General features: G+C 33.3%; 2 protein-coding genes across 2 annotated transcripts; both read left to right on the plus strand.

The window, feature by feature from the left end:
• The first annotated feature begins 5452 nt into the window (after nt 1-5452).
• On the plus strand, nt 5453-7828 carry PLAG1 (PLAG1 zinc finger). Its single transcript, XM_070942274.1, has 2 exons — nt 5453-5884; nt 6361-7828. Exons 1-2 carry the CDS (start codon nt 5643-5645, stop codon nt 7622-7624), a joined length of 1506 nt encoding a protein of 501 aa, XP_070798375.1. The 5' UTR covers nt 5453-5642; the 3' UTR covers nt 7625-7828.
• An 11785-nt stretch (nt 7829-19613) lies between these two features.
• Nucleotides 19614-20654, plus strand: MOS (MOS proto-oncogene, serine/threonine kinase). The gene has a single exon (XM_070942275.1). The coding sequence runs from the start codon at nt 19614-19616 to the stop codon at nt 20652-20654; it is 1041 nt and encodes a 346-aa protein (XP_070798376.1).
• The last annotated feature ends 4347 nt before the right edge of the window (nt 20655-25001 follow it).

The raw sequence follows: 25001 nt of genomic DNA on the forward strand, positions 1-25001 counted from the left end.
GTAATATTTGACAACTACAAATAATAAGCTAGTGTTTTAATTATTTAGAAATTTACTCTAGGGACAACAGAACCAAAAGCAGCTGGGCTTCAAAACACTATGCGCATTGTTCATCATTTACATGAGAACGTTTCTGATAATCTTTCTGCCCTGCTCCTCATATATATTTTCTCACTCTCTACCAAAAAAAAACAAAAAAAAAACCTACTGCTTTCGAAAACCAATCATTTTCTGTGGTATTATTCAATAATGTAACTTTAAGGGAAGATCAGTTTTTTCTTCAGATATTTCATATGCGCACACCTTCGGATCCAGTCCACCAAAATCCTTTTATTTTGTTTTTTAAAGAACCTATAATTCTGAATTTTATTATCACTTGAATTAACATAATTAATCATAATTAATTCATAATCAAGTTTAAAGCAGCAGGCAACAAGCGCTATTTTCCTTTCTCTCATGGGTTGGATAAATGTATATCTTTTGGGGATCACGGGCTGCCTGATTTCAGATGGTTAGCCACATCAAGCCCAGAGACTAGGTTACTGACCCTTGTTCTAGGGAATGCATCTACAGTTTTCTGAATTGGTTCAGGATTTTGTCTCCAGTGCAGGTAGAATTACGGGAAACATGTAAATGAAAACTTGGTTTCCGTATATTTTCATATATTGAAAGTACAAGTAGTCCTCAACTTACAATTCATTTAGCAATCATTCAAAGCTAGTAACAGTGCTGAAAAATATGTCCTTATACGTGCAACCATTACAGTGCACCTATAGTCACATGATCAGAATTTGGGATCTTGGCAACTGACATGAGTTTATGAAAGTTGCAACATTCCAGGGTCACATGATCAACATTTGCAACCTCCTTAGTTGGCTTCCACTAAGCAAAGTCAGGGGGTGGAGGTGGAGTTCGCTTAATGACTGCATGCTTCATACAACAACAATGGTGTTCACTTAAAATCTAGAGCAAACCTGGTTATAAAATTGGATACAACTCACTTAACAACTGCCTCAATTAGCAACAAAAGTTCCAGTCCCAACTGTGATTGTAATTGAGGACTACCTGTAAAATGCTTCCTTTTTCATCTGAACCTGAGGTTCTTATTATGTACCATACTATTAATATTATGGAACCTATACTGCATAGTTCCAAGATGCAATGAATGAGACACATATGTATCCTGTGAACGTTTGTAGTTATTCTTGAGAAAATGAACATTTGTTGGTGTATGCTGTGCACTGGGGAAAAGAAAGCAGACTTAAATACTAATAGGGTCAATTTCCTATTAAGCCTTTGCAGGGTATGCAGTAGTGGGAAGAATGGTTTGGTGAAAATCACTGTCCCTTTTTCTCCAACAAAATTCTGCTGAACCATTAGTTGAAGCCAACTAATATAAACATAAAGGACAGGAGAGATGGTAAGAAAGAAAAGTTTAATTTATTACCCTCAGTTGAACGTTCTAAAAAGATTTTATCACAGCTGGGCTTGAAGATCAATATTAAATATGGACAGAAAAAATATGTTGGGGATAGCTAATTTAGGAAATGGGAATGCAGAGTCTGAGAAGCAAGAGTTCTGTTGGCCATCACAACCTAAAATGCATTTATTTTTAAGAATTTGAAGATTAACTAATGGGAAAATAGTGAGCAATACAAGATATTATCCATTCTTTCCTGCTCCATAATTCAATTCTGTAAAATCTCTTGCATTTTATTGTTTTTCTTTCTCTGCTTACTCAGGTTGTTTTTAGTGTTCTTTAATCATGATCGTAATAGAATCTACGGTGTTTTACTTATTAGTTCCACATCTTTATATACCTTTATACCTTTAGTTAAATAGGCATTAGTGTTAATAAGACTAGTTATAATGTTAGTTGTAACAATAGTTATGATTGTATTGCTAATTTGAGGTAGAATTATAATTAAAAAATAAGATTCTAAAATTCAGCCTAATTGAATTAAATATTGAAATTTATAGAGCAACATATGTACCAATATTATTAATTTGATTAAGATTCAGTTGTTTTAGAAACTAGGCCTTCTAATGCTTTAAGACAGGTATCAGTTATTTTTTTATGATTATGTTCAGTGTTCTCCCCTTCCTTAGCATATCAGTTATAATACTGAATTGTTTAAGATATGACCACATTTATGCTTGATAAATACAAATTGTATATCAAACTTTTTTACCAATAAATAACCCCATCCTCCTGTACTTAAGTTTTTAGAATGACTTCAGACTTTTCTGGTGGCCAATTGTTGTTAAGCAATCAACAGTGTCTTGTGGACCTGATTTTTTTTCTTTCTTAAATGCCATTTCTTCCTCATCATTTTTGATTTAAAAATAATTAATATTACTGTATAGCTGCAGTTTTACCAGTCATAGCATTAAAACACATTTATAAAGAATTTATCAGTTATATTTGCAAAAACTGATAAATAAAACTTCTGTAACCTCTTTAATTGCAATTAGAGTAAATCTGAAGGATTAGGAGTATCCAGGTACTTAAAAGTCAGTATTTCTGCCTACCTAAAACCAAATAAATTAATCTGTCCATATCTTAAAGTATTTAGCTGAAGTGTTGAATATTTGGATATTTGTGAGAACACTTAAAATAATTTCTTTTTATAACATTTGGATTTTAAAATACGTATTCTTTAGAACAATTTTTCCTTAAAAATTATGTACTTACTGCAATTATTTTCTCCATTACTAAACAAAGGCTATTATACAAAAAGAAGGAACTTTATATTGAGTGTATACTTTTTACATAGCAGTAGCAGTTGCTAGTAAAGACTTAATTTGGATCACATAGTAAATTAATCTAAGCCCCTATATGGAAAAGCATTGTGCTTTTTATTTCTGCCATAGCTTTGCCTCTAAACATTTCTCTGAATATTTGAAAACCCTATTGAACAATATGGGATGGGTTATAATTTTCTTTTACCTAACACTTCACTTACCTTGTACAAGAGGAAACCTGATTTGCAAGGAGAAAAGTGGGAATGATGAATTTACTAAACTCAAGTTTATTGTAGGATCTAAACCTGTGAATTAGTATAACAAAACTCTATCCACTGCAAAATCAGTGAGCAGCAAAAAAGAGACATAAATATTTAATCCCTACTCTGTAGCACCATGACCATCAAATGAAAGCTCCATAAATTTCCAGAATAGATTTTGATGTCAAAAGGGAAAGGAGGGAGAGAAAGCGGAAAAAAATTCATTACACTCCATTGATTGAAATCTATGTTCACAGAAGTATTGGAGTCAATATTATGTTTATAGTAGAGACTCAAATAGACATAAAAATTGGGGAACTATCTAGCAACTAACAGAAAGCAAATACTGGATTATTCAAAGATACAGTAGTTATTTTCTCTACTGTTTCCAGTAGAGATCCAGAAGTTATTTTCCCCAGCTGCTCAAACATTCAGGAACACTGGTTAAAAATAAAAATGGGACTTTGGAGCATCAGCAATTCAAATCAAAATTCAAAGTAACATTCAGAATAAAATGTCTAACTAAGAAAGTAAATAGAAGTCCAAGGCTGGATTTACTGCTCTTTCCCAACAATCTTAATAAGCATTACAGCCTAAACTATGGGCATATATATAACTCCTTACTTGTATAGTCTCTGGCTCCCTTCTTTTTCTCTGATGAAGTATTTGCAAGTTGAGGAACCAACTTTCTTGTCTGTCTGGGCAATCTGCTAATCCAGATGGTGGGCAGAGTTTAATTTTACTGACCTAATAAGGATAATTCATCAGGTGTTTTCTTTGCAGACATCTTTGCAATCTCCCTCAGCCTTCATCTTCAACCCCTACCTGCCCTTCTTTCAAAGCTACCTTTATGCTCTCTGCAAACATTGCTTGTTGGTTGCTCTCAAGGAGGTTGGTTTGTAATTTAGTTTTAACTTCAATTCAGGATTCACACAGCCATTTTTGATAGGTTTCTTAGGCTTCAAATCTAACATGGGGTAAGAAGGGACCAGCCATACTTGTTTCTTGATTTCTCTGATAACTTCTTGCCTGACTAAGCCACATAACACAGAAGAAGTATCTTGACTATCTATTTTCTGGCTCTTAACACATCCTAGTGAAGACTGGTCCTTCTGTGCTAAATAGCTAGCTTATTCTGCAAAAAACAAATTTTAATATATAAAAATAAATCCTTAAGAAAAAAAAAGGAAAACAAAAAAGTCAGCTGTGAAAAATAAGATTCAATTTTTTAAAACTAAAATAAAATTGAAGTTAATCAGGAAGATTAATGTTAGGTTGATTTATGTTTTCTACAAGAAATTATCTTTTTCAGGGAAGTAAAACAGTTTTTTGTCAGTTTTAATATGTTTTAAGACATGGGTGTCAAATTCGCCACGTCACGTTGCCGTAACGTGATGTTTTGTGACATTTTCCCCATTCACGGAGCTGGGATGGGCGTGGACTGCATGTGACGCATCCAGCCACCAGTTCAACACCCCTGTTTTAAGATATTGGACATTTTAAAAATTGATTAACCAATTAGGAGGACTGTCCAAAATATATCAAATTCTGTAAACAAACTAAGCCTTACTCAGCTTATTATGGCATCTTCTATGCTTATATTTGTCTTTTCTGGATCTATATCTGTCAGTTATTCCAATCTATTTCTCTGGCCTTGCTATCTTTGATACCATTTTAATTCTACCTATCTTAGGGAGATAAAAATTAAAGCAGTTGCACAGTACCTATAGTACTAATACTTAGGTTTAGGTAATTTGGATATAAGATATTTAAATAATTAGCTAATAAATATTAGGCCATTTTCATATGTTAAAACATTGCATGGAAAAACTTATTGAGGAGCTTATCACTTCAGAATATATCTGGAGGATCTGCATCTGTGAATATTCTCATAATATTTTTAAAAGTTTTTATTCAGGATAAGATGTTAAAGAAGGAGCTTGATTTAAATTTTTCTGATGCAAATAAAAAGAATGGTTTGGATTGCCTGTTCTGCTTTTATTTTTATATAAAGTTTTTCTATTTTTTACAGATTGTTTTTTTATTTAAGACTATTCTAATTCTCTTGCAAACCATATAGGAAGAAGAGAGATATAAAAGTAAAATTAATAATATAAACATGAGACCCTTCAAACATGCAGACCTTCCTTCTGTTCTGTAGTATTACTTCCATATTGCTGTATTCTATAGCATTTATATTTCACAATGCTATGATTCAGACAACAATCCTTTGGAAGTATATATTAGCCAACTTGAATTTTGATGCTAAAATTTCATGAAACAGATAAATTAGTTCAAAAACTTATAAAGCAGTATAAGGTACTTCAGAGTACATGTGGATCTGTCCATTCTGAGCAGTGAATTTTGAGCTTTAATAAATAGTCTAAAAAGCGCCTACATATATTACATTAGACCAGCTGAACCTAATTTTATATATGCTTTATTCAAAAGCATCACATAGCAAGTAAACTTCAAAATTAAGTGTAGTTACAAATAGTTGTTTCTTATTTTTTTTTCCAGTCCCCTTTTGCTTTCTTTAACGACCACATGAAACTTGAGAAGCCATCTAAAGCTAAATCATTTAGTGGAGTTGGGCAGTTCCCAAGTGTCCAACAAGAAGGCCTGGTTTAGGCTGCGATGGCCACTGTCATTCCTGGTGATTTGTCAGAAGTAAGAGATACCCAGAAAGTCCCTTCAGGGAAACGTAAGCGTGGTGAATCCAAACCAAGAAAAAACTTTCCTTGCCAACTGTGTGACAAGGCCTTTAACAGTGTTGAGAAATTAAAGGTTCACTCATACTCTCACACAGGAGAGAGGCCCTACAAGTGCACACAACAAGACTGCACCAAGGCCTTTGTTTCTAAGTACAAATTACTAAGGTATTAAACTCTATTTATTTTTCAGATTATATTATGTGTTGGCCATTTTAATATATATCTGTGTACACTCAGCTGACTTTTCTGAGAGGAAATGTTAATTTAGACATCAAATTGTACAATTATAAACTACAGTGCTTAATATTATAAACAAATCTGAATATTGTGTGTGTTTTTGATGAGAAAAGTTTAAATATTTTCAGTTATATAAACTTGTTACAAAGAAGTGAACGGACTGAGCACTTTGGGTATGGCTATAATAAGTAATAATAATAAAATGTTAATGTAACTTAAAATCACCAAAGTAGCAGTTGACTAAATTAGCTTATAATGTGTGTTGCTACATTTTAGTATGATGTGTATTGTCTGTAGTGACATGTCATGTAAATTTCTTTCAAAAATATTTAGTATTTAGGTACCGTAAAAATATGTATCTTCTGGTCAAAATAAATACTTACAGAATATATCTGTGTTTAAAGGCATATGGCTACTCATTCTCCTGAGAAAACCCACAAGTGTAACTATTGTGAGAAAATGTTTCATCGAAAAGATCATCTAAAGAATCACCTACATACACATAATCCCAATAAAGAGGCCTTTAAGTGTGAAGAATGTGGAAAGAACTACAATACGAAGCTTGGATTTAAGCGTCACCTGGCTTTGCATGCTGCAACAAGTGGTGATCTCAACTGTAAAGTATGTTTGCAGACATTTGAAAGCACAGGGGTACTGCTGGAGCACCTAAAAACTCATGCAGGCAAATCATCGGGTGGAGTGAAGGAGAAAAAACACCAGTGTGAACATTGTGATCGACGGTTTTACACCCGAAAGGATGTCCGAAGACACATGGTAGTACACACTGGAAGAAAGGACTTCCTCTGTCAATATTGTGCACAGAGATTTGGCCGGAAGGATCATCTAACACGGCATATGAAGAAAAGTCATAATCAAGAACTTTTGAAGGTCAAAACAGAGCCAATGGACCTTCTTGACCCATTTACTTGCAATGTTTCTGTGCCTATAAAGGATGAGCTGCTTCCAGTGATGTCTTTATCTTCCACTGAACTGACATCAAAGCCATTTACAAACACTCTACAATTAAATCTATACAACACACAACTTCAGTCCATGCAGAGTTCAACATCTGCACACCAAATGGTTGCCACATCATTACCTTTAGGAATGCCTTGTCCAATAGATATGGAATCAATCCACCCTTCTCACCAGCTTTCTTTAAAATATCCACTCAGTTCTACCTCATATACAGTTTCTATGACTGAGAAAGACCAGCCATTGAAAGGGGAAATGGAAAGTTACTTAATGGAACTGCAAAGTGGTATGCCTTCTTCATCCCAAGATTCTCAAGCATCATCATCTAAGTTAGGGTTGGATCCTCAAGTAGGTCCACTAGATGATGCATCTGGGGATGTTTCTCTTTCCAAAAGTTCTGTTTCTATAAGTGAACCTCTAAATACCCCGTCACTGGACTTCTCTCAGTTATTCAATTTTATACCAGTAAATGGACCTCCTTTTAATCCTTCTGTTTCTGTGGGAAATCTTGGAATGAGTTACTCACAAGAGGAAGCACACTCATCTATGACTCAGCTTCCTCCACAGGCACAAGACCTTCAAGACCCTGGTAATGGTATTAGCCTTGGGTCTCTTCACTCATTGTCTGCAGCTTTCACTAGCAGTCTAAACACAACCACAACTCTACCACGTTTTCATCAAGCGTTCCAATAAGATGAGAAAATCGCCTTGTGACAAATCTGTAGAAATGCCTTAGATGTTTTTAAATACTGTAGTGCCTACTATGTCATTTGTAAATCTACTTTTGTACAGTACCAGTCTCATTAAGCCAGTATAAAATTCAAATTAACTTTTAAAATATTTTGAATGTGTTTGTTCACAGTTGTTTACTCTGGTTGTTAAAACAATCTGTATCGTCACTGCCAATAGATCCACAATTTTTAAAAAGTCTATGAAAAAAAATTTCCAGAATGTTATGGATCTCTTGTTTTGAAGCTTCATTGAGATTTGATAATTTTTATGGTAATTAAATGAGGCTCTTCTGATAATTTTAAGAAAGAATAAAATATTAAAAAATTTGGTTTCATGAAAAATGTATAAAACAATTGAAACGATTTATAAATGAATACATTTGTTACCAGTATGAAAAATTGTTCAGCTTTTTACGTGTACATTTCTAAGAGGGTCTGAAGGACCTATTATTTTTTCTTAAATAATTTCATAATTAGGGGTATAAATGTATTTCTTCATTTAAGTGCAATTACAAAGAAGTATGATTTGGCAAAAAACCCCTATGCCTTATTGGCAACTTTAATAGAGACAAAATTAAGAGCTTATTTTGAAATATAAATATTTTTGTTTCATCATTCTGTAAATATCTGTTATTTTCTATTCTCATTTAAAATATGAGTCAAAATCTGCCAAAAGGTTTCACATGTTAATTTCAATTTGAAGTTAGAAAATGAATGTAAATCCACAAATATGTTTTTTCCATAATTACATTGGAGCTAATCACTTTTGAGTTGTATTTCATGACATATATTGTCCCCTGTGCAAGACCTTTGATGGTAATCTTCCTTACCACACCTGGGTATTTGGCTAGTGATTTTTTTTCAATGCCAAGAATTTAAAACAGGACTCTCAGGAGTGAAGTAAAAGCATATTGCTTATGCCACTTTTACTTAATATTCAAGGTATTTAGAAAAACTAATAGCAAAACAGCTATTCATGCTGTGTGTCAAATTGCTACTCCTTTTCAAAACACATTCTTATTTTCCCAGTAACCAAAAGAAAGAAAAACTGTGATATAAAAATGGAAAATGTACTTTTGCTGTAATTTGGAAACATATCCACTGATACCTTTAGATTTTTAAATCATATAATTATGTCTATTCATTACTGTGGTTAAATACATGAGTTTTAAGTAGTTAAAGGAAATATATTTAACAGAAACAAAGTTGCTCCCATTAAGGAGCTTTGGCTCCCAATATTTGTATCATAAGTTCCTACTTTATCGTAGGAGCAATATGCAGGTATGATTTTACTATTTTATACTGATGTATTTAAATTTTATTACTGAATAATAACTTTTATAAGTGTTTTGTTCCAAAGGCATTAAAATAAGGATGTATTAATAAGGAAAAGACCTTTTCAAATTTTGTAAGCTGCTCCAATATGCTGTGAGAATACTTTCTCAAAGTAGTCATTAGCTCTGCTGCATGATTGCTTCTTTTAGTTTCTATGAAACAGATTGCTAAAATGTATCTTTAATGGAATGATTTGTTCAATATTGCTTTTCAAGCTTTTAGCACCATTATTTTAATCCCAGGGGTTGGCGGGATTTCAGAAAGGAGAAGTCTTTGTCTTTTCAAAGGACTAATATTCTACAAGAAATGTAAAAGTCCTTATGTGCCTTTTTTGTAGATGGTGATTACTTTCAGCCCTTAAAAACAGAATTGGCTTCAGCTTCATTGTCTTTATCCCAGTTTTTTTTTTTTTCATTATTCATAATTGTTTGTGTTCCTAGAAAAATACTGTCATTAGACAGATAATCGAAAACAAATTTTCAATCATTAAAGAAGTGAAATGAACCAATTTTAACCTATCAGTTTTTCATATTTACCACTTCATATAATTACTTATAATTTTTGACAGGGTTGGTATGTATAAAGCATGTTATAACAATGTTATCTGTTTTCAGTATTAGTTGCTGGTTATCTTGTTTTTAGAAATAAGAACTAGTTTTTCCAGTAATCCTTGATCCATGTTAAAGGTCCATATTGTTATGGCAGCTCTTTCAGTTTCTGAAATGGGATTAATTAGAGAAACGGTGCATTTCAAATTAGCAATAGAATTTCAGACAAGATATTGAACCTCATTCAGTTAGTACTTTGATAAATGGCTACACCTTGTGTGACTGTCACTGAAGATGTATGAATATATGGAAGCAGAATGACAGTGTGGGCGTTATTTACACACTAGTGCTTTATGACTATCATTTAAGCAGAGATTTTGTTTGGCAACTTTAAAATGACAATTTTAAAGCCTATTTTATAATTACCAGGTTAACTCTTAAGAATGAAGTGTTGTGTGTGCTGGCTGCTCATGCACCACACTTTGTATACTATGGATTTAAAATATTATATATATATATATCTATATATATATAATTTGCTTATGTTTTATTAGTAGTGAATTGTGGAATAGAGTGATTTATTCATTTGACAGTAGAGGTTTTCAAAAACCATATACTGACTAAAACATGAGCCAGACCTGATTGCTTTATTAAGCTAATAATGAATGTTAAGAGTACATATTTTCAGGATCTTTTACCTAGTGAGCTCTATATGTATTTTACGCTGTGTGTGTGTGTGTGTGTGTGTGTGTGTGTGTGTGTGTGTGCACATGTGTGTGTTTTAAACTAAAGCTCGATCAATTTCTGTGTTACACATAATACAAGATATAGCACTTTCAAAACAAAAATATAAATCTTATAAAAAATTTCTTGCAGGTTATGCTTTCTGCTTTTTTTAAAAAAAATATTACTTTTTCAAGTGCCATTAGATGACATATGCAGGCCTTTGGTATAATGCTTTGGGTACAATATGGTAAACAGTGTAACTATTAACAGGTACATCATAAAGTATTCTTTTTTATCAATTTGCTCTATTGCACAGAACTAGAGTGTCTTTTTAAAGAGTTTTACAGTAGATTCCTAGGTTTACACGTTTCAACATATCTTTTACTGCCATTTAATATCAGTCCAATAATTGAGTGGTTAACCATATTTAAGTGTATACATAGAACTTGGAGGTTGCAGTCATGTGCCCACAATTGTTAGCGGAATCCCATATAATTCAGTGGGAATTACATTAAGCACAGGGTTTTAGGCTAACAGCTCAGCCCTGTACATTTTATTTGGAATACCTTTTAAGTTTAGTGAAATTTATTTTATGCATTATTCAAAGAGAAATCTTCAAAATGTTAATAAACAGAATTTCAAAGTGTGATATCCTGCCACGCAGTGCTGTTGTTAAAATTCAACATAGGTTGATCTTATGCCTATTAATATAAAGAAAAGGATGAAGCTCTTAATTATTTGTCTCATACACTGGTTGATCAGGTTAAAATAATGTGCCTCTGAGTACAAAGATCTCTACATTTACATTAAATGTAAATGAATGACAGCTGCCTATCAACATCCTATCAGTATACAGTAAGTTAACCACCCATTTGAAATTAGAGATCATTTAAAGTAAGTCATGTTGATTAACATACCCTTCACCTTTATAAAGGTGCCCACATGTTGAAAGTTCTTGACTTTCAATAAGTATTTATCCCTAATTAATATAGAACTATTGTTAATTGCATGCAAAGATTTTTCAGTATCCGCATCAGTGGTACAATTGAACCAGAATGAATGTTTATTGTCTCAGAAACACTCCTACAAATATATTATAGTGGATCATGCTGCTAATATAACTTGGGATACAACTCCTCTCATGGTGCTACAGATCTCCCTGTCTCATTTAGACTGATGTATTTTTATCCATAGAGAAAGGCCTATACTAGATTTATAGATGTATATTTTTATACTGTGACTTAATTTGTCATTTAATGAATTTTGTATACCACAATTTTTTCATATACACTTGCAAAAAGTAAAAACTTGGACATATATGCCCAAATAAACCTATCATCCAAACTAAAACTAATAGGGCTTTTAATATGGTGTGAAGTGAAGAACATACTTGTTTATAAAAGCTCTTAAATATTGACAGACTGGGAATTAACATAAAAAGGATGACATCTGAAACAAGCTTGGATTGCTGAAACTATATTTTTAGATAGTGAGAAATGTTTGAACTTGTGTGCTAAAAAGTTTCAGTGATACAGATTTTGAGTCAAAATAGAAAAATGCATTCCAGATTGAATTTGTGTATTTCATTTAAAATTACTATCCTGTGATATGGAAATTTGTGTTGCTTATCATGTATATGTACTTTACAATGTATTCACAAACTACTGTTGTATTTGTATAAAATATAGACAAAAGATTGCATATATATTTTTGTGTATAAGCTCTGTAAAATAGCTATCACATTATGAAGCTGCAGCAGAAATTCATTTTAGACATTCATATCCAAAGAAACAGACTATTTATTGTCCACATACCCTGATAAAAATATAACTTGCTGCTATTAAACAATAGTGCTGCAGCTTCTTGTGGCCTACAGTGTTATGTTTGCTGTACAAAAAAGTATGTGAACTCCACAAAATATCAATAAAACTACAAATGGTTTTAGTTATGTACAAAATATGCCTGAATTTAAGCGGCTGTATGTTGTTTATCTGTTGTTGCGGTAACCACTAATGTCTTTGAGCTACTTTTTAAATTTGTGGATAATTGTCAGTCTTACTGTTTGAAAGAAGAATGATAAATAGCATCACTGCATCATTGGCCTGAGAATAAGGGGAACTGCTTAGTAAAATGCATACCCCACATTATAAATTTTTGTATGACAGAGAAAAAAAGTCTCCAGAGGTTTTTCCTAAACGAAGAATTTATAGTTTGCCACTAATTATGCTGCATTTTAGAACATCTTACAGATTATCCTGGATTTTTCTTTTCTTTTTCTTTTGCCCTTTGAATCAGTTTTTAATTCCTGGAGATTGCCTGGACTAGTTGCTGCAGTTTCCTTAGCAAAGTTTTTAAGAAATGGCTTGCCACAGCTGCTTCTTAAGGCTGAGAGAAAGTGACTAGCTCAAGGTCACCGGCTTTGTGCCTAATGCTTTCACTTTTCTCTCATGATTCCGAAACACAAAATTTAATAAAACTTATAAAAGAATATGCAGTTTCTGTTGAGGACAAATTTAAGGGGTTCCACATTAATAATAGATCAGTCCAGGATTATTAGTTTTTGTGTTTTGAGAATGTTAATGAAATGCGTATCATGTTTCTGAAAGACTTTGACTTTTAGTCCCTCCTCCATGAAAAGTGGGTACTGGAAGATTTATCCATGCTTAGGAGGAGAGCTCAGAAGGAACACTGGCTGCTTCTTGCAGCCTTAAGCCCTTAAGATCACAAAGCAAAACTGTGCAGCCCTAAATGTGAAAATATTTCAGTGAAAAATCCCAATTAAAATAACATTGCCAGTATGTTGGCTACTAAAAAGAATTCCTTTTGAAAGATGAGGAAACGGAAAAATATGAAAAGGGAACCATCAATTGTTTCCCACAAAATGTTACCCCCGAAACAAACTTTGTACTCTCTGTACAATATGTGAACCCATTCAAATAAAAATAGACTAACCTTGATATCTGAAAATTATATAGATAACAAGTAAAATCTTATTAGAGAAAGGATAGTCAGAATATTTTAGAAGGATTAGGTTGAGAAACTCATATTTTTGTGAAATTGAAATGTGAAAGCCATGGTCATACATATTTGATGGTTCTATGAGTTCTTTCATGTCTAATATTAATCCAGCAATTTGAAAGTATTATACTAATTACTATTTGAATCTATTTTTCTCTAAATTTCAGTAGTGAAACAAATGCCCTGTTACACAGTACCTGAACAAATTGTGCAAATACAAGATTTAGACTAGTATTGGAAGATTCAATTTATTCACGTTTCTCACAACATTACCAATTCTAGTAAGCTGAAGAGGCTGAAGTGAACAATTTCCAGTAGCCAAATCCTCTAAAGCTGTGTTTCTCAACATTGGCCATTTGTGGAAGTCCACTGCCAGAATTTTCAATGGTCATGCTGACTGTGGAATACTGGGAGTAGAAGTTCACACGGCCAAGGTTAGGAAACACTGCTATAAAGTCAATGGTGAAAAGTAGTATTAAAGCTCGAGATCCAGATGACTATAAACTCTGGTGTTCTGCAAGTGTAACTGAATTATATAAGAAATAGGAATTCTTTTATAAAAAGTTATATTTCATAGAATTTATCACATTATTCAGATCCACTCAGTTTTTTTTAATTGACACCATTTCGTATCAACATTGGAAACATGAAATACGAGGTGAGTGAATCTAGCAAAACTGGTTTCTTCATAAGAGTACACTTAATTGAGAATAACCTGCTAAGCCTTTTTTGATATGGGAACAATAAAATAGTTGATGATTCATAAACTGGGTTTTTCCTCTTCACTTTGCATTGGAAATTTGAAGAACATATAAGATTTGTGATTTCCTCACAAATAACATTTATTTATAGAATTTATATAGCCTCCCATCCTACTGGCATGTGACTCTGGGAGGCCTACACAATTAAAAACAAACTAGCAACATAATTCAACCATTAAAACATAACAACAACAAACACAGGGAAGAGTGAAGTCTACACTTACACCAGCCAATTAATGGATTCCACACTTCCATGGGACTCCCCAAGCCTGATGGCAAAACCCAAATTTGACAAACTTCCAGAAGTGCAACAGGGTTTGGTCCAATCTTACCTTGTGGAGGGGTGATGTTCCAAAAGGTGGGTGTCAGGCCAGAAAGGGCTGTCTCCCTGGGTCTCATCAAATAGTTCCTTGAACCACAACATTCATCTTCTGCCAGATCTGATGGGATGAGTAGATGTAATTGGGGAGAGGACTTTTTTCAAATAACCTGACTCCCTGCCCTGTAGGGTTTTGAAGGTTATAACTAATGCCTTAAATTATATCCAGAATCAAACTGGCAACCAATGCAGCTTATGGAACAGAAGGGTAAGATAGGCATACATGTACTTGGGGCACATATAATAGCCCCTATTGCTGTATTGTACATCAGCTGAAGCTTCCGGATACTCTTCAAGGACATTCCCATGGTATGAGTGACTGAGTTAAATCTCTCAATCCATATCCCGGTATATGGATATCTTATCCCAGCATGAACTCCTACATTCTCTAAGAGTTTGAACATAATACAGAAGATGGAAATGTTGAGTGAAGTTGGTAAATGAGTAATAATTAGATTTATGTTTTCATTTATAGGATTAAAATCTAATGAGATTCTTTTCTATCAATACTAGCAATTTAATGAAATTACTTTAAATGTATTGTTCAAAATTGTTCTTTAGCTACTTTCATACCAAATAAAAGATAAGATTGCCCTCTTGTGTAGACAAACTGTATTAAACATTTTGTTAACCTTAAATCCATAGCAGGAAGGCAGTACCGGAATTCTAAAATAAAAATTTCAGCTCAGAGATTTGTTATCATTATCCAATTCTAAATTCAGCAACTTGCCACTTTATGTGAGTAGAATTTAATTTGGTACTTTTCTGCTTAACATTTGTAATCAAATTATAATAGGAAATGGCAGTTCTTTAAAAAGCCATCCCTGTTACTTGAAGTCATCATTGCTTTTCATCATAATGTAATATTAATTCTAAATTACAGACATATTAATATAAGGATCAGAAAACACCTTGAACATCATCCAACCCAATTCTTCTCCAGTTCAGAAACTTAGTACTTATAGCTAGTAGTAATGTAGCTATACATTACTACTACTTGTAGATATACATCTACTACTACTTATAGCTTCCATTCCTACAAGAGGACTAGAACTTACTATTTCTCAGTTTCTACTTCAGCATCATAACCAGTGCAGACCCAAAACCTTTAGAAAGAGAGTAGCTATTAAAGTACAAGTATAATGCAGCATAAGAACTCCAAATACATGGCACAAAAATTAGTTCATTAATTCTTTAGTTCAATGAGAGTTTACAAAAGGCCAGGTAAGCTTCTCTATAGGGGGAATTCTTTGGCTTTGATGATCTATCAGAGTAATTTCTTCAACCAGACCACTGATGATTAAAAACAAGGCTTCAGGTGACAAATATAATCAGAAAGAGGAACCAATTCTGCAAATGCTTACAGTCCTTTATAATAAACATTGCTTTGACTTGCTCTTGAAACCAGTTTGAAGTAGCTAACTTAAAGTTAACCAAATCTGAATCCTACATGCCAAAGTAGAAGTCCTAAAGCTCCAAGGACTGAATTTTTGCAGGAAGAGTGGATGCTTTCAAAGGTAAGATTTAAGAATATTTTATAATATTTAATATCATTTAAATGAATCAAATACATATCTATTGCTATATTTCCTTTACCTGAGACAGTGGATTAGCCAAATCTGTTGTAGGGCACCCTCAAACACACAACAATGATCCTCCAAAGACAGATCAATTATGTCTAACGCAGACATTACTTCTTTAGTTCAATGAGAGTTTACAAAAGGCCAGGTAAGCTTCTCTATAGGGGGAAGTCTATTTTGCCTAAGAAAACTTCAGTTCATTACCTACAGAACACCCAATCTTCACACCCAAGCATAAAGTCAGAAAGCTAACTGTTACGAACATAACTGGGCTTTTTTTCCCATTAAGGTCCTCTCATTTTGAGAATCATTAGCAACATATTCAACCTCCAAATCCTTAGATGACTTTTAGTGTTAATGGTATTTCATTAATTGACTCAACTCCAAAGACCAATAAAGCCTTTGAAAGTCTTGGGAATAAACCTTCAGGTTTAGTCAATGATCCTGCAAATGTTTGGATCTCTGCTTGTACAGAAGAGCATTGAAATTTTATTACCTATTTTTGTGATCTTCATAAATTAAAACTTAATTCATGTGAGAGTGGTTATGAAAGGAAGTACTCTCTTTCAAATACCTTAGGACAATATTCCATAACCTACGATCCTGGAAAGCCCATTCATGTGTACATCAGCTACATTAGAAGATTCTTCTGTATCAGAAGAGTTTACTCCTGCACACATTAAAGTGTCTAAGGACAAACTCTTGAACAGGGCAAAATCTTGTATGTGACACAGGTTGACTATTTGTTAAAAACACTCCCAATGAGGTTCTATAAACTAAAATTTTAAAGTCAATACTTGCTGCATTAATCTCTAATGAAGGCATCAGATTTGAAATAGGTATGCCCAAAACTGAACATGGGGCTAGGAGAGAAGTTCTGAGTTATGGTTAAAAGTTTTGTTTCCCTCAGTGAAACTTGCACCTCTCACTTTAATGGATAACAATGCTTCTCCATTGGCCTTGTAGAAAATAAATTACCCAACATGGGTCTATCTAAAGAATAACCAAAATGAGCATATATAAAAGCTGGAAAATGAAGAATTATAAACCAAATCAGCTTACTAAGATAGCTCCAAAATGTTTATCATTTGGAAATTTGTGAATTACGTACATGAGCATAATTGAGCTAAAGGAAAGAATTCTTTAGTTAGGAATAGCATCCTACCTTCTGCCTTTCTCTATACATGGAAGATTATGTCCATTCTGGAGAAATAGAAACAGGTAGTAACGTGTTTTGTTCAGTGCATATCCATTATGCCCTATTAAAGCATTCTTGGGGGGGGGGGCGGGAATTCTTCAAGGAGAAATGTGCATTTGTTTTTAAAAGATATTGAATTTCTCATGAGACTGAGAATTAAACATGTTTTATTTTTGTAGAACCTTTATTCCATCTATTTTTATTTGTAATTATACATTGAAAAAGTTACATAGCATCACAAATGCTATCACATAACAGTTAGGGATTCCACTAAGAAACTAATAGCATTTTTTTCTCTTTGTTTTTGCAAGACACATAACATTGGTTGTATTTCAATGAATGCAAAATAACATGAAAACCACAGATTCTCTACTGGAAGCAATAGTAAACTAGCCTATAACCAACAACTGGGAAAGTATAATTATTTTATTATTACTATAAAATATAACTATTGTACAAAGGAAAGAAAAAAGGATTAGCATAATTGTATATTAACTAATTAGTTCTTTTAAGGAAAGGAGATTGGTTACAGACTTGTTGGAACAAAGCATCAAATTTGATATGCTGTTAAACATAACGTATTCAAGCTACCATTAAACATTTCATTGCCAATCCCCTTATGGAATATAATTAGGGTTAGGAAGTCAGTTATCTGTATTTGATTCTGTCCAGCCCAGGTTAAGAAGACAAAAACACAATTTCTTTTAAGTAATAGCTATTTAGTTTACTGCATAAGTAGGTCAGTATCTCAAACAATTTATTCTCCCATAGTTTCACAGAGTTTTCACTCTTGCTGGTTTTGGTAGCCACCCATCAACAATCCTTGAGGGTTGACATAAGAAGATCCTTTATAACAAAAGATGGTGCCCATGAAGAAATAGATCATCAGGAATTATTGTTGCTGAATAGATAGCATACTTATTGAACTTTGAACTTACAGTATATAAGTATCTACTTGGAGATAAGGATCCAAACACTACAAGGCAAGTAGCAAAATTCTTTCTACAGCATGCTGAATAAGAAGATCCCTTAAGGAGCACCAAACTTGGCTAAGATTTTAAAAAAATAGGATTATTTTGTTATATCACAGAACTCACCTATGTAGCATCTATTTGTATCTGAATAAAGAATTTGATAAAGTAGCTTACAATAAGTAGGTCTTAAACTTAAATATTCTAGTATTTCAAATTTTAAAGGTTTAATAATTTGGTACTGCCTATGTTCTATATTGTTTTAAGCATTTTATAAATATACTATTTATCAAGTTATGGGAGTTTTTATGACCAGTTATGCATTTGAGCTTCTCTTTTTTAATGACTCCTACTAACAGCATATATTTATCTATGCTCATTTTTGTGTTCTTACCTGGTCTTTACAATTTTACTTGTAAAACATGTATTATATCAGTTAGTGACTACTATTGATTCTTAAAATTGCCCCTCTGAGACTCAGTACAGTAATTTACAATTCAGCAGCTATTGAAAGGCCAATCAAGGAAAGAAGTAACCCTTTGATCTCTGCTATTCTGATCTCAGCAAGATTCCCGCTGAAGCAATTTACCTCTGAAGGAAAACTGTTATTAGTGCCAGCGGTTACCACTTTGGTTTATAAAAGGGAGTGGGAGTTGTTAATGAAATAATTGTAGCAAGTCAGATGGATGAAAAATTCATTTCATTAATTTCACCCATAGTACTTGTTTAAAAAACATACCTAAAATACCCAGAATTGTAGTATATAAACAATCTGTTTTGTAAAATTGCAGCTAATACTTCGTTATTTAGTTTTGTAGCTCCATAAAATTATCACTTCCAAAAGACTTTTTGCTTTTAACTGCTGTTCAAGAATACAAAAAGTTGACTTCTTGAAGTCATGATGAAATACCTTCAGATGTTTGCCTGTTATACAATTTAAAATAAGGAAACTGTGGCGAAGAATTGTGTCGAGCACTGTGTAATGGGATAAGCTCTCATTCCTGCTCCAGCTCCTGTCCACCTAGCAGTTGAAAAGCATGCAAATGCAAGTAGATTAATAGGTACCACTTTGGTGGGAAGGTAACAGCATTCCTTATACTTTTGGCTGGTCACAAGTCCATGGAAAATCTCTTTGGATAATGCTGACTCCCTTGAAGAAATAAAAATGACCGGAAGAAACAAAAATGACCAGAGTCCACCCTAGAGTATGACTTGATTAGACAGGGAAACCTTTATTTTCACCTATTATCTGAAACTGATTGGTGTTTATTATCTGATAATCGCTTTTATGAAAAGTATATAACTTGGTATACTATATTGTGCTATAATAGTATATAGTACAAAAGAACAGAAGAGTACTGAATTTGCTTTCTATTCTGGAAACATTTTCCCTCTTTGTTAATCTAGTTTTGCCTAATCTTTTCCTTAGATAATCATGCCATCCCCTCTTTCTCTTAATCGTCTTCTCCATTTGGAATTCTCTCCATCTGTGAATGCACGTCCCTGCAGTAGCCCTTTGGTCTGTCCTGCTAAAGGAGAAAAGTTCTTTGGGATGGGAAGCGTGTCTAGGATTCGTCGGCTACCCCCCCACTTAGCTTGGTGTTCAATCGACTGGGATCAGTTATGTCTCCTGCATCTCCTCGGCTCTGGCGGGTTTGGTTCTGTTTATAAGGCAACTTACCATGGAGCTACAGTGGCTGTAAAACAAGTGAAGAGATGTAGTAAAAACCATTTGGCATCACGGCAAAGCTTCTGGGCAGAACTAAATGTAGCACGTCTTGACCATAACAATGTGGTACACATAGTAGCTGCTAGCACATGTACCCCTACTAGTCAGGATAGTTTGGGTACCATAATTATGGAATATGCAGGTAATTGCACTCTACATCATGTTATCTATGGGACTGGTTATTTAACAGGAAATAATGATGGCCTTAAATGTGACCATGGGTTTTTGAGTACAGCTCAGGCTGTCATTTACTCCTGTGATATTGTGGCAGGATTAATATTTCTCCATTCTCAGTTAATTGTGCATCTGGATTTAAAACCTGCTAACATATTCATAACAGAACATAATGTTTGTAAGATTGGAGACTTTGGATGCTCCCAAAAGCTAGAAAATAGCAAATCTTCAGGACTACATCTTTGTCATCAAGGGGGAACATACACACATCGTGCTCCTGAACTTCTTAAAGGTGAGAAAATCACACCCAAGGCAGATATCTATTCTTTTGCTATTATTCTCTGGCAAATGGTAACACAGCAAGAGCCTTATCTGGGTGAGCGCCAATATATACTTTACTCTGTAGTAGCATGTAACCTGCGCCCCTCTCTAAATGCAGCTGTGTTTAAAGGTTCAGCCACTGGCCAACAACTTGAGACAATAATTGAAAGCTGTTGGGGAGCTGATGTAGCCAAGCGTCCTAGTGCAGAATGTCTCCTTCACGATCTTCATTGCTTGCCTGTAGGAGTATAAACAGATTTTGTCTTATCTTTTGCTATCTGTATTATCTTTGTCCTAGCTAAAGTGTGTTATTGATCTTAACTTTGATGCTTTTCAGAAATATATATATATTTAAATAAATATGCTCTAAGACATGAGGGTCTTTATAAAAAAAAAGTGACAAGTTTTTTCTTCTTGTTAGGATTTACAGTATTCAGTTTCTTAATTATTTATTTTCGAAAGATGCATTTACCTCTTAACACCACAATAAAACAAAGAATCCAAAACTTTGTGCTGTGAACCTCGGACAAATTATGATGTGCTATTCTCCCTGCCCCATTAAACATTATATGGCTTATCAATAAAATGTTGACTCATTTTGAATTACTGCCATTCAAAATATGTAAAGAATATATATGTAACTTTAAATATGGTACTGTTCATTTGTGTATGAATTGAAAACCATAAATAAGAAAGATATTTAACTGCAGTTTTTGTATATATTTTCTGAGACAATTTCTGCAGTATGGTGTTCATTCAGTTCTACCATGGAAATTGGGAAGGAAGCTGTTGTAGAAATTGTTAGTTCACATATATTATTTCTCTTCCTTCTATGCCCTCTTCCATATAATAAATGCAAGAATTTGTTCTTATAGTTAAGTTATTGGTCTAATTAATTAATCAAGTGTATATTATTTTACTGATCTTTTAAAAGAAGTTACTTCCTATACTTTCTGCCTAAATAAATTGTAAACTTTCTAAAAAATATTTGTCAACTGTTCCAAAAAGTTACAAAAGGTTTTGTTCATTTGAAAAGAAAATCTGCAATTCTAAAGATACTTCAAAGGCAGCATACTTATTGTGACTTATTTCAGAGAACAAATGCTAATCTAATACTATGTATACTTGTAGTTTAAATTTCACTGAAATTAGTGGAAATTACTTTTAATAAAATAAATAAATTTAGACTGATAGTCTGTATTATTTTGTAAAAATGTTAAAAATAAAACTGGAGTTTGATTTGTGATGCATATCTACACAAAGCTCTAAGCCAAATGTTGAAGAAAATATCTGCTCCTACTACTCTTCTTTTTAATATAATGTGCATTATAATTTGATATCTTTAAAATTTTGAACAATAAGATTTTTGATTTTAAATTAGAATTACAAAGCATCAAGAAATAAGATAAACCAAAAATGCCCTTAATCTATTTAGCCTAACTTTTATTGATTACTCTTAATAACTTATTTAGCAATATAAATAATTTGGCCAACTAAGAACAGAATAACAATGAAGAATCATTTAAATATGAATTTATAACTATTGAATTTTTGATCAATTATATGAGTTGTTGTTTAATCCTTTCTCCCTATGAATAACGAGTACGATCACAGTTCAGAGTGGTCCTCCAAGAAAATGATGTCTCCAGCGTTTTCTGCTTAGGCAGAAATGTCCATTTTTATAGTACGTCAACATCTAATGTTATAGATTGTATTTTTTACAAAACTGATAGAATTGAATAGTTACAATTCCAATTGTTATATTAAGAACAGTCTTTACAATAGTATGGCTTTCTGAAATCTGTATTTCAGATATTTTAAATAGCAGCTACAGCTTAATCACTAAATAGTGGCTAAAAAAATCAGAGAACAGCTAACACACTTGAATTTTTGCTGACAATTTTCCACCTCAGTATCTACTGAAAAAATGCCATTCCCCTTCCATATCTAAAATTGTCCTATGATAAATTTTAGAAAAATAAAATATTGGATAACTTGCTATACAACATGTTCTATAAATACATGAAAATACAGGTTTTTGAATAATGAAATAAGACTTCCACCTTACCTGATTTTTTCCAGCTTCTAAAGTGATTATCCCTTAGCTAACATTTTTTTTTGTATTTTTTGTATTTTATTAAATTTGTATACCGCCCTACTCCCGAAGGACTCAGGGCGGTGAACAGCCATAAAATAAAACATATAGATACAAAATTTAAAATAGAGATAAAACAAATTAAATAAATTTGGCTGAACCATTTTAAAACCCTAATAGTTTAAAACCAAATTGAAAATTCCCATTTAAAAAGAGGAAAATTTAGGTCAGGCCAGCTTGATGAAATAGGAACGTCTTAAGCACGCGACGGAAGGTACGCAGATCCGGGATCCTCCGTATCTCCGGGGGGAGCTCGTTCCAGATAGTAGGTGCCCCCACAGAGAAGGCTCTCCCCCTGGGGGCCGCCAGTTGACATTGTTTGGCCGACGGCACCCGGAGGAGCCCCTCTCTATGGGAGCGTACTGGTCGGCGGGAGGCTATTGGTGGTAGCAGGCGGTCCCGCAAATAACCAGGTCCTAAGCCATATGTACTTACATATGTAAACAAATACATAAATAGCACATAAAGAAAAATATTCCTGTATCTGATTGTTGTCATATCAGCCCCAGGTCAGGCCAGGAAATTCCATAGAAAGGTTAGAAACTGACTATTAAAAAAAATCTTGCAAGTCTGATTGTGCTGTTCTTCTTCATCCTCATTCTTCAATGAGAGAGCAGCTGCCTGAGCAGCTTACACATTAGTTTGACTTAGGCAATGTATTCTGCATATATCCATCAAGTTAGTCTTCCTTACATTCTCTTTATAATTATTCCCACACCTAAATGGAATGACTAGATGTTACCCAGAAGCTGATTTTCTATGTTCTCTAATAGAACACTATATGAATATTTTTATACCATACTCTGCTCGTTGGCATACATAGCAATTAACCCCCATTTCATTAATTTATCCACAATTCAATATTTCTCATCATTCCACCAATTTTCTCTTATTTCCACTGCATCTGTGTTCTTATTTAAAATCTACAGTAGAATTCTTCAATCTCAGCTTAGAAACTTTTTTAAAAAAGACATTCAGCTGTATTTCATGTTACTTCAGTAAATTTAGCTGCTAAGCATCTACTGTATTATAAGGTAAGTCTTTAAACCTAGCTCAACTTTTGAGACACATCCATAAAATTTTCTTGGCAACACTGTGAAACTGATTTGTCATTGCCACCTTTTGGAAAATATCATGGTACAGTCTAGATAACATCATGTTCTCCTATATTCCTAGGATATTTTCCAACCTGTTTTCATTTAGGTAAATAATATTAATTTCTTGCTAATTGGCTAAGGTTGTTGAAACACCAAACTTTTTTTTAAAAAAAGTTGTTTTGCAAAAGCAATCTGTTTCTATTCTGGGTTGTAGACCTTTTGTGTATACTATTCCTTGAACAAAAATTCTAGTCTGTTTCTCCATGTCCTGTCATCTCACTTCTGCACTGAGATATCACTATTGTACTTTGTCACACTGTGTGTAAAGTCACATGTATACTGAATTTCTTATAGTTCACATGGTTGTATTATGGTTAACATGGAATTCGCAGATTTTTTTTTCTTGCGCCCTAGGAAAGAAATATCTGCTGGTACCTACTCTAAACTTTGCAAGTAGGAGGCAAGCATCTTCATCTCTAGGCCACCAAATTATGAGACAATATCTCTTGCAAAAATAGTGATTTTGTTCAGGGATTGTATACCTCTTTTTTGTTGTCATTAGCCATCTATTGGAACAAATTTAAATTTACAATACTGAACAGTTGGTTATCAATTTTGCTTCAATATTACCTATGATATTATGAAAACAAAAGGTTTCCCATCAACTGAAATTGAAAAGCCTACTTTATTTGTCCTCTAAACCTTTGACAAAGTTGAAGCTATCTATACATTTAAGGAGAAACTGTAATATTCTAAAGAATCATAAGATTTTGTTTTTGTTACGGAGCCATTTATTTATTTATTTATTTATTTATTTATTTATTTATTTATTATTTATTATTTATTATTTATTTATTTATTTATTATTTATTTATTGGTTCGATTTATATGCCGCCCTTCTCCGGAGACTCAGGGCGCCTTACAATGTGTTAAGCAATAGCCTTCATACTTTTGTATGTACCTGCTTAGTAGGGCTTTCGGTCCCCCTAAGCGGTGTTTTTTTATACAAAGTCAGTTTATTGCCCCCACAATCCGTGTCCTATAGACACTATAGAGCACTGCACACAAGGAGTTTTTCCCGAATGCCATCACTCTGCTAAACAAATAATTCCCTCAACACTGTCAAACTACTTACTAAGTCTGCACTACTATTAATCTTCTCATCATTCCCATCACCCATCTCCTCCCACTTATGACTGCATGACTGTAACTTTGTTGCTCGTATCCTTACAATTTGTTTCCTAATATGATTTGATTGCTTATTTGTACCCTATGACTATCATTAAGTGTTGTACCTTATGATTCTTAACGAGTGTATCTTGTCTTTTTATGTACACTGAGAGCATA

Source organism: Pituophis catenifer, unplaced genomic scaffold, assembly GCF_029215685.1.
Source record: "Pituophis catenifer annectens isolate HBS135680 unplaced genomic scaffold, rPitCat1.0.hap2 SCAF_3, whole genome shotgun sequence".
NCBI lineage: Eukaryota > Metazoa > Chordata > Lepidosauria > Squamata > Colubridae > Pituophis > Pituophis catenifer.